Raw genomic sequence first — 15,198 nt, forward strand, 5'->3', positions numbered from 1 at the left:
GGCAATCTTAATTCCTGCTTGGGATTCATCTAGTCCAGCCTTTCGCATGATGATTTTTGCATATAAGTTAAATAAGCAGGGAGACAATATACAACCTTGTCGTACTCCTTTCCCAATTTTGAACCAATCAGTTGTTCCATATCCAGTTCTAACTGTAGCTTCTTGTCCCACATAGAGATTTCTCAGGAGACAGATGAGGTGATCAGGCACTCCCATTTCTTTAAGAACTTGCCATAGTTTGCTGTGGTCGACACAGTCAAAGGCTTTTGCATAGTCAATGAAGCAGAAGTAGACGTTTTTCTGGAACTCTCTAGCTTTCTCCATAATCCAGCGCATGTTTGCTATTTGGTCTCTGGTTCCTCTGCCCCTTCGAAATCCAGCTTGCACTTCTGGGAGTTCTCGGTCTACATACTGCCTAAGCCTGCCTTGTAGAATTTTAAGCATAACCTTGCTAGCGTGTGAAATGAGCGCAATTGTGCGGTGGACATCTAATAAACTGCAGTGGACATCTAATAAACTTGCTAAATGAATTATCTGTAGCATTTGTTCCCAAGCGGTGGAGGATAATTGCATTACAGTGGTACCTTAGTTGTCAAACTTAAATCCATTCCAAGAGTCCGTTCGACTCCTGGAACCATTCAGAAGCCAAGGCACAGCTTCCAATTGGCTGCAGGAGCTTCCTGCACTCAATCGGAAGCCGTGTTGGATGTTTGGCTTCCAAAAAACATTCACAAACCGAAACACAAAACTTCCAGGTTTGTGGCATTCGGGAGCTGATTTGTACGGGAGCCAAGCCATTCAACAACCAAGGTATTACTGTACACTTCCATACCTGATCAGTGTGCTAAGTTATAGCTGATAAATGCTCTTTATAGTCATTTTCTTCAGACATTTGCTTTTGGAAATAATGAATGCATATTGGGAGATGGGGTGGCAGGCTCCAACCCTGATCTATTTATGTTCATTAGAGAATCTGAAAAGAATACTTGCAAGAGGCTCTCCTCAGCCATAATGAATATGCATTGGTCGAGGGGGTCAGGTATGTTTCCCACCCCCTAGGTGTATGTGTTATCTCTAGAATTGCCTAAAATGGGCTCTGTATTCTTCTCTGTTGCAAGCTATTCAAAGCTGAACTGGGTCATACCTGAAGACTCTGATGTTAAACAATAATTAAAAGAAAACAAGTAAAAGAAAACAGCCCATACACCAGGGGGTCACCAACATTTGGGGGCCAGTGGACAATGTGGAATTTGCAGAAAGTTTTGTGGGTGCCAATCAGAAAATAGCGGCTGTGAGGGAACAGGCATCCCCAAACTTCGGCCTCCAGATGTTTTGGATTACAATTCCCATCTTCCCCGACCACTGGTCCTGTTAGCTAGGGATCATGGGAGTTGTAGGCCAAAACATCTGGAGGGCCACAATTTGGCGATGCTTGGCATAGAATAACAGAATGGTGGCTGTAGAGGATGTGGTGTAACACAAAGTGGCTGCCACATCTAAAAAGGATCAGAAAAAGAGCCAGGAACATACAATGGTGCAGGCATGTCCAGCCATCAATGGAAAAAGACACCTTCATCTGCCATTATAGTAACTGCTCAAAGGGAGAAGTTCTCTGGAATGGAAGGGAGGGTGTCCAGCCCTGGTATCCAAAGAAATGTGGGCATGTTTAAGTGTACAGAATGGCAATCAAGTGAAAATACAAATGCATTGTGGATTTTTAAGGGATAATAACTGAGACCTTTTGCAGACACTACAGGGGATATTACTGGTGAGGGCCAGGCTGGCAACAGAAATATGTTTTCTAATAATCCGCAGGCAGATTCTTCAGTGTAAGATTATGTTTTACCTTCTTTGAGAGGAGGAATGATACTCTTGTAGGGCAGGAAAAGGTTAAAACAGAACATACAAAAAAAGAAAGAAAAAAGGATTCATGGCATTAAAATAATCAGCGGCTCTACAGATGCAATACCTTTGGTAGACTGATCAGCCACACACACATGTCTCTATCAAATGGACTCTATCAATTTTTATTAGAACACCCATGCACATACAGGTTAGTTTTTATTTAAAAAAATTAGGCTACACTTGTGCATCTAAATTAATGGGTTCAAACCCGAGCCAGGAGCTCAGCCCCTGTAAAAATTTACAGCCCTCCCTTTTACAAACAACCACGAAAATCATTTCTGTTAATTGTCCATTTATAATTCACAGCATTCTAGTACACAGCTGTGTGTAGCTGTTGGGTCTGTTGGTTTGTTGGTTTAGTGCAAAAGAAAAAAAATAGAGTTACAAAAACATGGAGATTGGAGTAATAAAAATGACGTAGGAACTAGAGATGAGTGTCCGCTATGGGTATTCTTCTAAGCTCTACAATCTGGGAACTAACCATCGTGCCTCCATCCTGGCTGCCGTGGCAGGACTCGGTGTCACTGATGTTGAGGCCTGCACCTGAAAGGAAGAGAAAGGATGATAACATTTGGGAGGCTCGGACATTAGAAAAGGGCAGTGTATCCCGCAGAAAGCAAACCTGCTCTGTTCTTTTATTATTCTGCTACAAATATAGCTTCTCTTGGATTTTTGTGCAAAAGAAAGAATAGACCTCGAAGCTGTGCTAGAAACAATTTATAGCCCGGCGTATTTATGTCCAGTGTATTTCGACCCCTGCGTCCCAGCTCCTCAAGGGTCAGCTAAAGCAGGGGCAGATTTAGGGCTGTGCAAGCAATGTGCATGCTCTGGGCGCTGAGCTGAAGGGGTGCCTGATCAAAGTGAGGCTCTGGGCTTTGGGAAGGAAGATAAGGCACTGACAGGTTCCCAGAGTCCTCCTGTCTCCTTCCCAAGCCTTTTTAGCATTTGGAAGGAGGTGACAGAGCTCTTGGTCCCTGACAGAGCCCTTGCACCTCTTTCCCAAAGTCGGGTGCATCCTTGCCTGCCCTTGGGAAGGCAGTGTGAGGACAGGGGGAGGGGGCGCCAAATTTTGGCCTTGCACAGGGCACCATAATACCTAAGTCCACCACTGGCTAAAGCAATATATATGGTTTGCTGCTGTGGCAGGCAAGAATCTTATGCTGACCACTGATGAGATGAATTCAGTGGTTTCTGAAGGTCCCGTCAACTCAAAACACTGTGGGCCATTAATAAATTAAATGCTTATTGTGTACCCTTGCGGTCTTTTCTTTCCTTCTTCCCCATCCCTCCCCCTCCTTGGATTGTTGTTTCTATATACTGCAATTATAGATAACAGAAGGTTCTTTGGCCTTGCATATATAACTCTGTACAGCTGCGGTATTGCCTCAGTGATGTTTTTAGGACTTGTGCTGAGGGTGTATGTGAATGTACACAAACAGAATTACCCATGTCCTTGAAAACACAAAACAGAGGTGAAGTGACAGGATCCTAAAACGGTGCTTGATTGAAGTACAAATTTAAACTAGTTTGTAACTGGATTAACTAGCACGGCTTGCCACTAAGAGCCCTGTGGACTGCAGCTTTGTGAAGATATTTCAAAACTGTTTGTTAGGGCCATAACCCCTTTGCAAGATTCCAGTTCCCATGGTTCCTTAACAGATAAGCAAAGATGAAAATAATACATGTTTGTGGTGGAAAATACTCTTAACTAGTTTCTCTTGTTGCAGGGTGTTAGCAGCCCAAAAAATCCTACAAGGGAAATTCCACTGCTTCTCCTAGCTTGGTAAATATTATTTTTGTTTAAGGGTTTGATTTTGAGGTGGAAAACAGCACTCTTCTGTTTATTTCCTTGTGCAGCCTGGGACCTTTGTTCCTCCCTCTTGTTGAATCTTCTTGGAGCCCTCTAGCCTTTAAAGAGCAGGTCACACATAATGTGCAGGCAACTTTCCCAATCTGAAAGGGGTTTAAGTTCCTCCAGTTGCTCCTACTGCTTCGTCCAAAACTCCTCACCCTCTCTGCCCTAATGGACTTTTGTTCCTGCAAGGAAAACACCTGAATGAAGAACAGGACCTCAGTGTGTGAACAATGGCAATAGGGATTTCCCAGATGACAAAGCTTGGCCCAGGCCAGCAGTAGCTGAAGGATTCCTCCCACCAGCATTACATCAAGATGAGGATTGGTTTGCTAGGTTCATGGCTCTAGGAAGTTTCTCTACAGGGAGGGATTTCTGAGGGCAAGTCCCATTAGGATGATGGTGGACGCAGCTTCAACAGCACTTGAATTCTTCATGAATGACAACAACCAAAAGCAGGTAGAACAACTCAGCTTCCTCTCTTTGCCATTTCTTCTGCAAGTGGCACAGACAGATTACTGCTGCCTAGAACACTCGGTGCTCTGGTGTCAGGAAAAGCAAATACAGCTTTTAAAAAATTGCCCAACCCCTATTTGGGCATTTCAAGACTTGCAATCCATATTTATTCAGAAGTGCGTGCAAGCATAATTAAACATGGTAATGCTAAAAGGGATTAATGCCAGGCATTACTTTCCAGCAAAACCAGTTACAAATGACCAAGGGCTACAGAGGTACGATGGACTGGGCAGAATCATTCCTGCTGCCAATTCACTGTCTTCAAAGGTGTTGTCCTTGCAATAAATCTGGCTCACTGAGTCCTGCCGATGCAATGCTTTCAGGAGACTAAGTGTTACCAGGTTTTCATTTAGAAAATAATTTGTGAAATGCAAATCAGATGGGAAACTGGCAGGGATTTCATTCCAAACAGGACTTTCTGCTGCCCAGCAATACTCATCTCTCTTTTTTCCTCCAGGGATGATCAAGTAGTGACACTATTTGCTATACTCTTCAAAGAAAAACCTTTTAGGAGCAGAGGAGACATGGGAGGTGGTGAAGAGGCTCTGAGAGAGTGAATGGCTGGTTTCCAAAAGCAGATACAACTGTGCTGCTCCAAAGGGGATAACCTGAACCAACCTTCAAATGAAAGGAGATTCTGACTAAACCTTAGAAAGAACTTTCTGAGGGCAAGAACCATTCAGCAGTGGAACGGACTCCATCAGAAGGTGGTGGACTCTTCTTCGCTGGAGGTTTTTTAAACAGAGGTCAGGTGGTCATCTGTCATGGATGCTTTGGCTGTGATTCCTGCATTGTAGGGGGTTGCGCTGGATGACCTTTTGGGCTTCCTTCCAACTCTACAATTCTATAATTCTGTGACTAAGCCACTACAGTACTTGGAATCAGTTAGAGGAAAAGCCTTAAAACAAGATAGACGAAAAAGTTTTAAAGAGGCAAGAAACACCCAGACTTATATGCAGGATCATAAGAAGAGGTGATTGTGCTCTCTGGGGTAGAAAACAGGGGAGTGTTCAGACATCTTGGAGAAAGGCAACTCTTAAATCAAGCTTAGTCTAGATGTGGCAGTTCTTGTAAATAGCCATCATTTCTGTAAAGTTACATTTTGGGGTGCTCCAGAAGCCTGTTGGCCTCAGATTCCATGGCATTTTTGACTCTCAGATGCTGCCTTTTCACTTTCTTTTTAAAAGGAAGTGCTCAGTTCAGAGAAATGAAATGAAATTGGTATCTAAAATAAGGCTACAGAAAAGGTCACAGTGGGACTAATATGCTAAAGCTAGCTGCTTTTGGAGTCAAGAAGGAAAAGGCATTTCAGTAAGATGACAAAGAACATCTACTCCAGTAAAAGGCTGTTTTAATAAGAAGGCTTACACAGTTTGAGGGACCCAGAGCTTCCAGATAATCTATTAAAGAAAAGTATAGGAGCTTTATGTAGAACCATAATTGAACTCCTGATCAAGGTTTATTAAAAAGTAACTTCCTTTATATACAGGGTGTTTCAGAAGTGTCCTGCTATGAAATCCAGAATTAATTGCTGTTAGCCACCATCAAAAAGCACAGCCCAAGGCCAAATGGAATAGCCTGGCATGGCTCATTTTATACCACAGTGCTAAGCATGCTTATGATGTGCTTAAATATCAAATTGCAATTGCTACATCTGCAGGATCTGAACCTTTAACATGTTTAGGGTGTCCTTTATTTTATTTATTTTTTAAAACCCAATATTTAAAAACTGGTTCTTAAATATAATAGTATCAACATTGTGTTTGAACACAAACAGGTCATCAAACAGCGAAGCAACAACCTAAAATATTTCAATGCACAGCTGCTAAGAAAACTATTGCAGAAGGCTAAGAGTTCAATGCGACCAATTTGTTATCAGATTAAAGCACATTAGTCCTCATAGGTCTATTTCATGATTTAATCCTGGGAAAGTAGATTCCTTGGCCTGTGTGTTTCCAACAATAATTATGAGGTTTGTGCTTCATATTCCCTTGCTAATTTTGTTAGCCCAGTTTCTTTATCAGCTCTGCCCATCTTGCAGTCCCAAAGCGGAAACTCTGGGATCTGAAGCTTACTTTGCTTCCTGCTTTGAACTTGAGTGCTAATCAAAAATGCACTGAGTTTATCATGGTCCCTCACTATGTTTGAAAGGGTTTGTGAGACTAGCTCAAGGAGTATGAAAGAGGTGGTTGCAGAGATCTACACAATGTTATTAGATTATCAATTTAGGGAGGGCTCAAACAATTGTGAGAAGCTCATATTCAGGGGACTATTTCTTTTTTCTTTTCTTTTCTGTGTGATAACCATTTTATTTCTGATGGAGAATGGACAGCTTTGTGATGTGCACCGCTCTTTAAGCCTATATCCATTAAAATGAAGGAATCCATGTTAAAATCTGTGCATCAATGGCACTGGACATCTGTAAGACCTCATTATATTAAGAATTCCTTATCACCCATTTGTTTAAGAAGATGTCAAAATCTTGGTGCATGGATCCCTCTCTGGTGGGAGATTCCAGAAGCACAGACATTTTGGAATGCAGTTATTATAATCCTTAGTGATCTCCTTCACAGAGACGTTGAAATAAATCCTTATTTAGAAGGTGCAACAAGGATCTCCCTTGAAAGAATCTGACAAAACACCTCCTTGTGGCAGCATGCATGGACCTGGGCTTACATTGGAGAGGCACAGGGTGATGTACTGTCCGCAAGTGGTATGACAGGGCATAGTACTTGACTTTGACTGATGAACTTACATAAAGCTGTAGAGTGAAGATTGGAGAAATAATAATTGGTTTATATTTATTTCTTTTATTAACTGTAATACAGAGGGACCTAGATGGAACTCATACATCTTTTGTGGTGCAATTATTTTCTGTCTTATATATATATTATATATACCATATCTTATACATATCACGACTGTATTTTGCATTGTACCTGGTGACCAATATCCATTATTTGTTATTTGTATTGTTTCATGTTATTTGTAATAACCAATAACACACATATATATAACCAATAACACACACACACACACACACACACACACACACACACGTGTGTGTGTGTGTGTATATACACATAAATAAACATATTTATATACATATAAATAAATATAACTATAGAGAGCGCTTCATTAGCAGACCCAGCAAGGTGCCTGCAGTGGCAACTGCTGCCTGAATGGATCAATAAGCTAATTCCAATACTCCAATTCCAATACTTTGGCTATTCAGTATTAGATCTCACCTTGCTCTCTCCACATCTTTCATGTTGTGCCCAACATCATTTATAAGTTACTAGCATCACCTGCATTCTCTAGCCTTATTCATATATCACTTGTGTGTTGGGGGGGGGGGAGTGTACCATGGAATCAAGAGTTGGGCTGTACTTTTAGTTGACTCTGACATCCCAATCATGTGGAGTCCCTACACATGAGCAGGAGCTTGCACATTGGGGTTTCTTTACTGACAACCACATGCCACATTCAGTTGTGGATGAAGTTGCAGGCAGGCCTAAAAGTGCAGCCCAGCTCCCAGTTCAATGCAGCATCGCCCTATACAGTGGACCCCCCCAGATACAAACTTAATTTGTTCCGGGGGTCTGTACGTACCCCGAAAAGTCCACAACATGAGGTGTTGCTTCTGCACATGCGCGCAGCGCAATAGAGTGCTTTTGTGAATGCGTGCGCAGCGAAACCCAGAAGTATACACTTCCGGGTTTGCCATGTTCACAACCCCGAAAGTTACGTTACCTGAAGGTAAAGTAACCTGAGGGTCCACTGTACAAGAGTCACATAGGAATAAAGCTTTTGTACATGTCTTAATCCCAGCTTATTCAACAGGGTGTACAGAAACTGCTTTTCTTTTCATTTTTGAGGGTCTACTAGCACCTCCTTGTAGGTGCCCCTGACAAGGTGTTGAGCAGGACTTCTCCTCCTCAGATGGGAACACTTTGGGACTAACAATGATTTTTAGCTGATATGACTGACCTATACATCATCATCAACAAACCTTTTATTGGCATCACATACAAACATCCATAACAAATCAATACAGAATTACCACCTCCCCAGTGGCACAAAACATTTGCCAAAAGAAAAGAGGCAAAGCAGTCTATCGTCACATCTCTAGGTCTCCAGGGAGATCAGACGTCTGCAATGTGTTTCGCCGACAAAAAAAAACAAATAAAGATATTTAGCCACTAACTTGGTGAGCTCCTGATCATTCCCCAGTAATAGAAAATGTATGACCTCCAACTCTGGTTTCCATTTGGGGATCCAGAGTTGATATAGGAATTGCTGGCGGAGATCAGCATATAGTTTACATTTAAGAACCATATGTGTAAGATATGAGAGTGAGAGCTTTATGGTCCAATGAGAGCTGGACCATAAGGAAGGATGATCGCCGAAGAATTGATGCTTTTGAATTATGGTGCTGGAGGAGACCCTTGAGAGTCCCATGGACTGCAAGTAGATCAAACCTGTCCATTCTGAAGGAAATCGGCCCTGAGTGCTCACTGGAAGGACAGATCGTGAAGCTGAGGCTCCAATACTTTGGCCAGCTCATGAGAAGAGAAGACTCCCTGGAAAAGACCCTGGTTTTGGGAAAGACTGAGGGCACTAGGACGACAGAGGACGAGATGGCTGGACAGTGTTCTCGAAGCTACCAACATGTGTCTGACCAAACTGCGCAAGGCAGTGGAAGACAGGAGTGCCTGGCGTGCTCTGGTCCATAGGGTCACAAAGAGTCAGACACGACTAAATGACTAAACAATAACAAATGTGTAAGCGTTTCCACCAGGTGGTCTTCACATGGGCAAATTCTACTATGTTGGTTAAACATCTGCATTACAACAGATAAAGATCCTCTCCTCAGTGAAGTTTTGTTAGACCCCTTTCTTTCCCCAGGGCTACAACAGTTTAATATAAAGGTGCAGCAACTCGGGCTGACCTATACATACACGAACTTTCTCTTGCCTACATTCAGGTGGAGAAGGTAATGTACAAACTGGAAGTACCATGCTAAACGAAATTGCTGCAATCACCTTCACAACAGCCCTTTTGGAGTTGGCCTGATTGAATCAATGGCAAGCAATTGTGAGGTCTACTTTAGCAGTCTATGTGCCTCCTGGGTATCCAAGCAGCCCCACCAGCTCCTTCCTTGGCTTCACCCTCACTCATTCTGATTGTTCCTGGCCCATCCTCTCTCTCTAACTTTCTCTTTCTGCCTGCAGCCACCCCCTGCACATCACTTTTGGATCCCACTTAGATTTAACTGCCTTGGACTGTTCCATGGCCTCCTTCAGCTGTGGCCTCATGCTACTTAACTGCTCCTCTCACTTTTTTAGGAGCTGCCTGGACCCTGTAACCTTTGAACTGTCTGTCCAGAATTGACCCACATGATTGATCTTCTGCTTCAAATATATTTATTCCCCTTGGTGGTGCTTTGGTTCCTGTACAACTTCTTCCACACAAATGCAAACAACAATGAACCTGAGGGCATTAGTGCAGGAAATTTGGGGGCACTGCTACAAGAACCATTGCCTTAAGAACACAAGTTCTTTCATACATGCTAAAGTTTACCTTGAGCACTTGAGAAAATCATTCCAGACTAGCTTAGTGTCCTGACTCGCACAGAATGAAAACAAAAAGCTTAATGCTTTTTCATTCAGTTTGTTTTTTGAGGTCTTTAAAAATAATCTGCATATTAACTTTAGCACAGAAAATAAGCATTTGTGCTAAAATACCCCCCCCCCCCCGGCTCTAATTTGATTTGCCAGACATAATGCATTAGCAAAGAGTACACTTGATCTTTAGAAAAACCAGTTGCATTCCAAAGCATAAACATGTGGGCTTCTAAAAAGAAGAGAGATTGCACTTACCAGTTTTTAAAGCAAATATTAGATCATCAAACTCTTGTGATTCTTCATCAGCCACTAAGGAGCTGCTGCTGAACCCTCCCGGAGTTGCGTAGGCACTGCCATTCTGTGGGCTTTGCTTAAAGGCAGCACTGGCCTGGCTGCCTGGCCTTAGGGATGCCCTCTCCCAGTCTGCAGGCATCTTTGGAAAAACATTGAGAAAGAGGCAGAGGATTACTCTCAGCATTATAATTTGCAGGCGTCCCTCAATCTTCTAGTGGTATGACTAGAGCCGGGATAGGGAACTTACATTGGATAGTTAAAACATTGAAGGTTTTTTTTTAAAATGAAACTGGCTAAATGATTTTTGATAGATTGTAATTTTTATTTCCTCTCTGATATTTTAGAGGTTTTTGGCTGCCTTTAATGGACTATGGTCATTTTAAATACTTTGGACAGGATCACTAACAAACCCTGTCAGCAGAAGACATGTGCAGGGGCTTCTGCAATGGGGATTTCTTCCCTTTCTCCCTGCTGACACCATGCCCCCCCCCCAAGTTGGCTTTGAGAGGGTCAGGAGGAGGCCCACCCCCATCCACAGCTCACAGGGGGAGGAGAGACTGTTCTATCTGGAAAGCCTTTGGAACAGCAAAATGTTCAGTTCCACCCTTTACAACTCTCTCTCTCTCTCTCTCTCTCTCTCTCTCTCTCTCTCTCTCTCTCTCTCTGTGTGTGTGTGTGTGTGTGTGTGTGTGTGTGCTATTACCGGTACTAGCTGCCTTGAGCACACTAAGCCCAGGTATGAATAAATGTTTTAATGAAAAAGAAATCCAACTTTTGTCCAAGCTACTATTACTACTAGACAGACCACGTTGCACAGCAGTTAGGTTTGGACTTGGCTATGTGAAGTTCAAATCCCTGCTGAACTGTGAAGCTAACACAGAGCCAACCAAAACATTATCTTTGATTGAACTGCCTGTTGGAGAAAAAATGCAGGTTTGTACCTGTCCCCCCCCCACCCTCCAATGGGGCTTACAACATAGGAAAAGGATTAACCCTCTGCTGAGGAAGGTCAGGATGCAAGCAAAAGGAACATTCATCATTTTATATGGCAATTTCAATTAAGAAGTGCTCCTGAATTCCAACATTGCTTTTAGGCGCTCAGCTGATGGATGATGTCAGCAACACATTACGTTACCTTTGGCTAGTTAATTCAGTGGCTGGGACTGTTTGTAGAGACTAAGGACTTACTACATTGCAGTTCAAACCCAGGATGTGCCGAGGTGAGTTTGGATTGCGTGGATCTTGGGCTTTTCCCAGAGGATCCAGGGCTTAGCCAGCCCGATGGTTGTGTTACCCCCCCCCCTTGCTTAGCTGTGGCTCCACTGGCTCAGCTGGAAACTTAATCCAGAATATGTCCCCCAAAAAGGGGTATTCCAGGAGCGTGGAAGAACAGGACAAGGACAGACATATACCTATTCCAAATTCTGTATAGCTTGCTTATGCAATCTAGGGCCCAAACCTGAAAACGTGAGCACACACTTACCTGCCAGCTCAGTAGCCCCTCCCAGAGGCTCCTGAAAGGAGTTCGAAATAAGGGTAACTTAGGCCTGTGCAAATTCTGCTAGCCTAAATTCTGCTGGCTTCTTAAGATTGAGGATTGCTGCATTGGTTATAATACTGCCAATAATAATAATAATAATAATAATAATAATAATAATAATTTATTTATACCCCGCCCATCTGGCCGAGTTCCCCCAGTCACTCCGGGCGGCTTCCAACAAAACACTAAAATACAGAAATCCATCAAACATTAAAAGCTTCCCTAAACAGGGCTGCCTTGAGATGCCTTCTAAAGGTCTGGTAATTGTTGTTCTCTTTGACCTCTAGTGGGAGGGCATTCCATAGGGTGGGTGCCACTACCGAGAAGGCCCTCTGCCTGGTTCCCTGCAACTTGGCTTCTCGCAACGAGGGAACCACGAGAAGGCCCTCGGAGCTGGACCTCAGTGTCCGGGCAGAACTTCTTCACTTCGCTGCAGGTAGATGGCCTTTCAAAATCCTCCACCCAATCTGTGAGCAGATAAATTGGAGGGACCTTTTCACCACATTTCTTGTGGGGGTAGGTGAAATTCTCCAATAGTTTCTTGAAGGTGGAACTCTCAATCAGTAGTGGAGCTGACTTTTTTCCTAAGGTTTTTCTCTCTTTGATTCTCTTTTGCTGCTGCAAGAAACCTGGCTGTCATTTTGCATATTCTGAAATTCCCTGAACCATTCTGGGGCATTATGGAGGGTAGCAGCCACTACATACAAAATAATAATATTTTTCCCCCAAAGAGGCCTTTATTTTCTAGAATGAAAAAAATATATTTGAGAAATATCAGGAAAAAATGTCTTTGAGAAAAATTGGCATAGTTCTGATTGGCTACTGTAATGTGGCACTGGCTCTGAAAATCCCCCAGAAATATCAACAACTTTGAAATGCAGAAGTGGAGCTAGAAGTGATGTGCATGGCAATATCTTTTTTTCTTTTTCTTTTTAACCTGTACCATTTGCCAGTGTCTTTTCCAAGGCAAATTCAAGGTGCCGCTGTAGACTGTCAGAGCTCTAAAACAGCCTGCATTCAGGATATCTTAGGGAGTGTCTTCTTCTGTTTCTCCTTCTCTCACGTCTTGTGAGTTAAGATCAAGCAGAGTCATTGCTCCAGGTGATACCACTGTCGGCATGACCTTATCCTCTAAGATAATGGTGGCGCCAGTGTTACGGAATTCCCACCGCCCCTGGAGAAATCCAACAGGCCTACTCCCCGGGAGTTTTTAGCTGACTAGTAGAAAAAGCCTTGCTGCTTCATCAGGCTTTCACTAATCTGTGTGCCCAGTTATTGCAATACAGTTGTCAAGGGTAGCTAGTACTATTAGTCTCCTTCTGTACTGTGTTCATTTATATTCTATTTTATGGTTGTAAGTTGCTTTAAATTGTTTCCAACATTGTGTTCTGATGCTGTAACATGTCCTGAGACCTTAGCATGAAGGATAGGCAATCAATCTTTCTCTTTGAGAACTTTTCCTTGATGAAAACATTCTATAAATATGTAACTTTAAATAGAGCCCACTTTGGACATGGTTACCATCATGTTATATGTACAGCTTATAATCTGTATTTGATGTGCAGTGCTGTATATTAATTTCTCCACTACTAAATTAAGTGAGCGTGCTGTATTTGTGGATGTATGATATCTTCTATATTGAAAAATGTTTAATATTATATGCAAAAAAAGTATAATATTGTTAGTGCACTGCCAAAGCTTTCTATCGCTGCTATTGTTCCGGCAGGATGAATGGGTTTGGGGTTTTTTGCAAGTTGCATGAAACTTAATGCTTCACTAGATTTCCCCCTCCCCATAGTATAACGTATTTATGAGTATGTTTTTAAATATCAGTTGCTTGGAGACCTTTTAGATAACTAATAAATAAATAAATAGGCAGCACAGTTGCACATGCAACCCTCTTCTCCCATCAACCCATGTTTCCACAAGAAGCCTCCACATGTTGAACCTAAAGGTGTGCAGAGCTTCTGTGTTTGTTCAGATGTGATCAGCAGCCCCCTTCAGACAACTTCTTCCTCAAGTTGGGAAGTTCGGAAGAGTGAAGTGGGGAGAAGACATTGGGAGTGGGGCCAGCGCATGCACCCCTACACACTGCCACACACACATCTCTGGCATGTGTTGCTCAGGTGCCCAATTAGGGCTTAAACGCGGCTGCAATCCTATATTCACTTACCTGGTTGCATGCCCCATCAAACTAAGCAGGTCTTGCTTCTGAACATGTAAAGAATCACACTGCAAATAAAGTGCTTTGCAATTTTCAACACATGTGCCCTCGCAACAATTTCAGGTAGGGAACTGAGACAGAGAGGTTCTGAACCTCTCAAGCCTACGCAATGAAGCTGAGGCACAGTTGAGAATTGAACACAAATTTCTGAGAGCCACTAAATTGTATCTACTGGATCACACAAGCTTATATTTGCATTTCAGGGTTTCTTGATACATTTACTTAGTGGGTGGTGTTCTGCTAATGAGTTGCACCATCAGACACCTTCTATGCCAACTTTTAAACGCCTGCTGAAAGCTCTTCTGTTCTGCAAGGCCTATGCAGGAAAATAAGAATTTGTCTTTCCACAATGGTTACTTGATGTCTGTTTTTAACTTTTGCATGGTTTTTATTGTAAGGTTCTGTGTTTCCATTGCTGCAAACTGCTTTGATCTATCTTTATGAAACAGGGCCGTACAAATATTTTTTATAAATAAATAGAATAAAAAATAACAATTCCCACTTTTCTTCCTCCTCCACCCACTCTGTATTCCCCCCACAAATCTGCTCCAGAGGGTTGTTAGAACCACTTTAACAGATTTGGGTGGCCAAGTGGGAACATTCTGTTGCGCAAGCAGAAATTTGTGCATTGATTGATTTGCATAGCACTACATTGGATTCCATTCCACCCAGTATATTTTTTCTTAGTATGCTTAGGTAAAGTAATGCAAGTACCTCTTCCATAGCAGCAATTAGGTTCTGAGTAGATTTGCTGATCTCTGCTCCTGCTGGAGGCATGCCACTACCATGAGTGAAGAACGCAGAACCTGGACTTGTATGCCCATTCATTTCAACTGTGTAACTTGCCTTCACAGGGCAACAGAGCTGGTTGTGCAGAATAAAATACACCACGAAGACATAAAGACCCTGGAAAGAAAGGAGTGGGGTGTGTGTAAAGTAAACTTCCAAGTATGACACGAGACTGCTTTAAATACATTAAGGAACACATGGTATTCATATGTTGAGTTCAATGATGTACAATTTATGTACCCAATTGTTGAGCTGTACAGTTCTTCACATGTGATGTTCAATGAGTGTACAGTATGCACTTGTGTACTCAAGAGCTGAGCTGTACAAATCAACAAGTGTACACTCTTTCACAGAAACACTTGCAGATGTGTTCAGTGTAACATATGTGAACAAGGTTTGTGTCTTGAGAAGATTCTATGCAGAGCGGCAGATTTTCCCTAAAATCTGAAGT

The 15,198-nt window shown here is 42.5% G+C and overlaps 1 protein-coding gene across 1 annotated transcript in view; it reads right to left on the bottom strand.

The window, feature by feature from the left end:
* Window positions 1-209: 209 nt before the first annotated feature.
* The window catches only part of ADGRV1 (adhesion G protein-coupled receptor V1), a 251,651-nt gene continuing 236,662 nt past the window's right edge, over window positions 210-15,198 (bottom strand). The window contains exons 88-90 of the mRNA XM_035100245.2: window positions 14,673-14,864; window positions 10,156-10,333; window positions 210-2,448 (exon numbers count right to left, since the gene is read on the bottom strand). Of these exons, the coding sequence (XP_034956136.2) occupies window positions 2,330-2,448; window positions 10,156-10,333; window positions 14,673-14,864 (489 nt within the window). The 3' untranslated portion in view covers window positions 210-2,329. The remainder of the gene's footprint in view (window positions 2,449-10,155; window positions 10,334-14,672; window positions 14,865-15,198) is intronic.

The sequence above is a fragment of the Zootoca vivipara genome, chromosome 11, assembly GCF_963506605.1.
Source record: "Zootoca vivipara chromosome 11, rZooViv1.1, whole genome shotgun sequence".
Classification (NCBI taxonomy): Eukaryota; Metazoa; Chordata; class Lepidosauria; order Squamata; family Lacertidae; genus Zootoca; species Zootoca vivipara.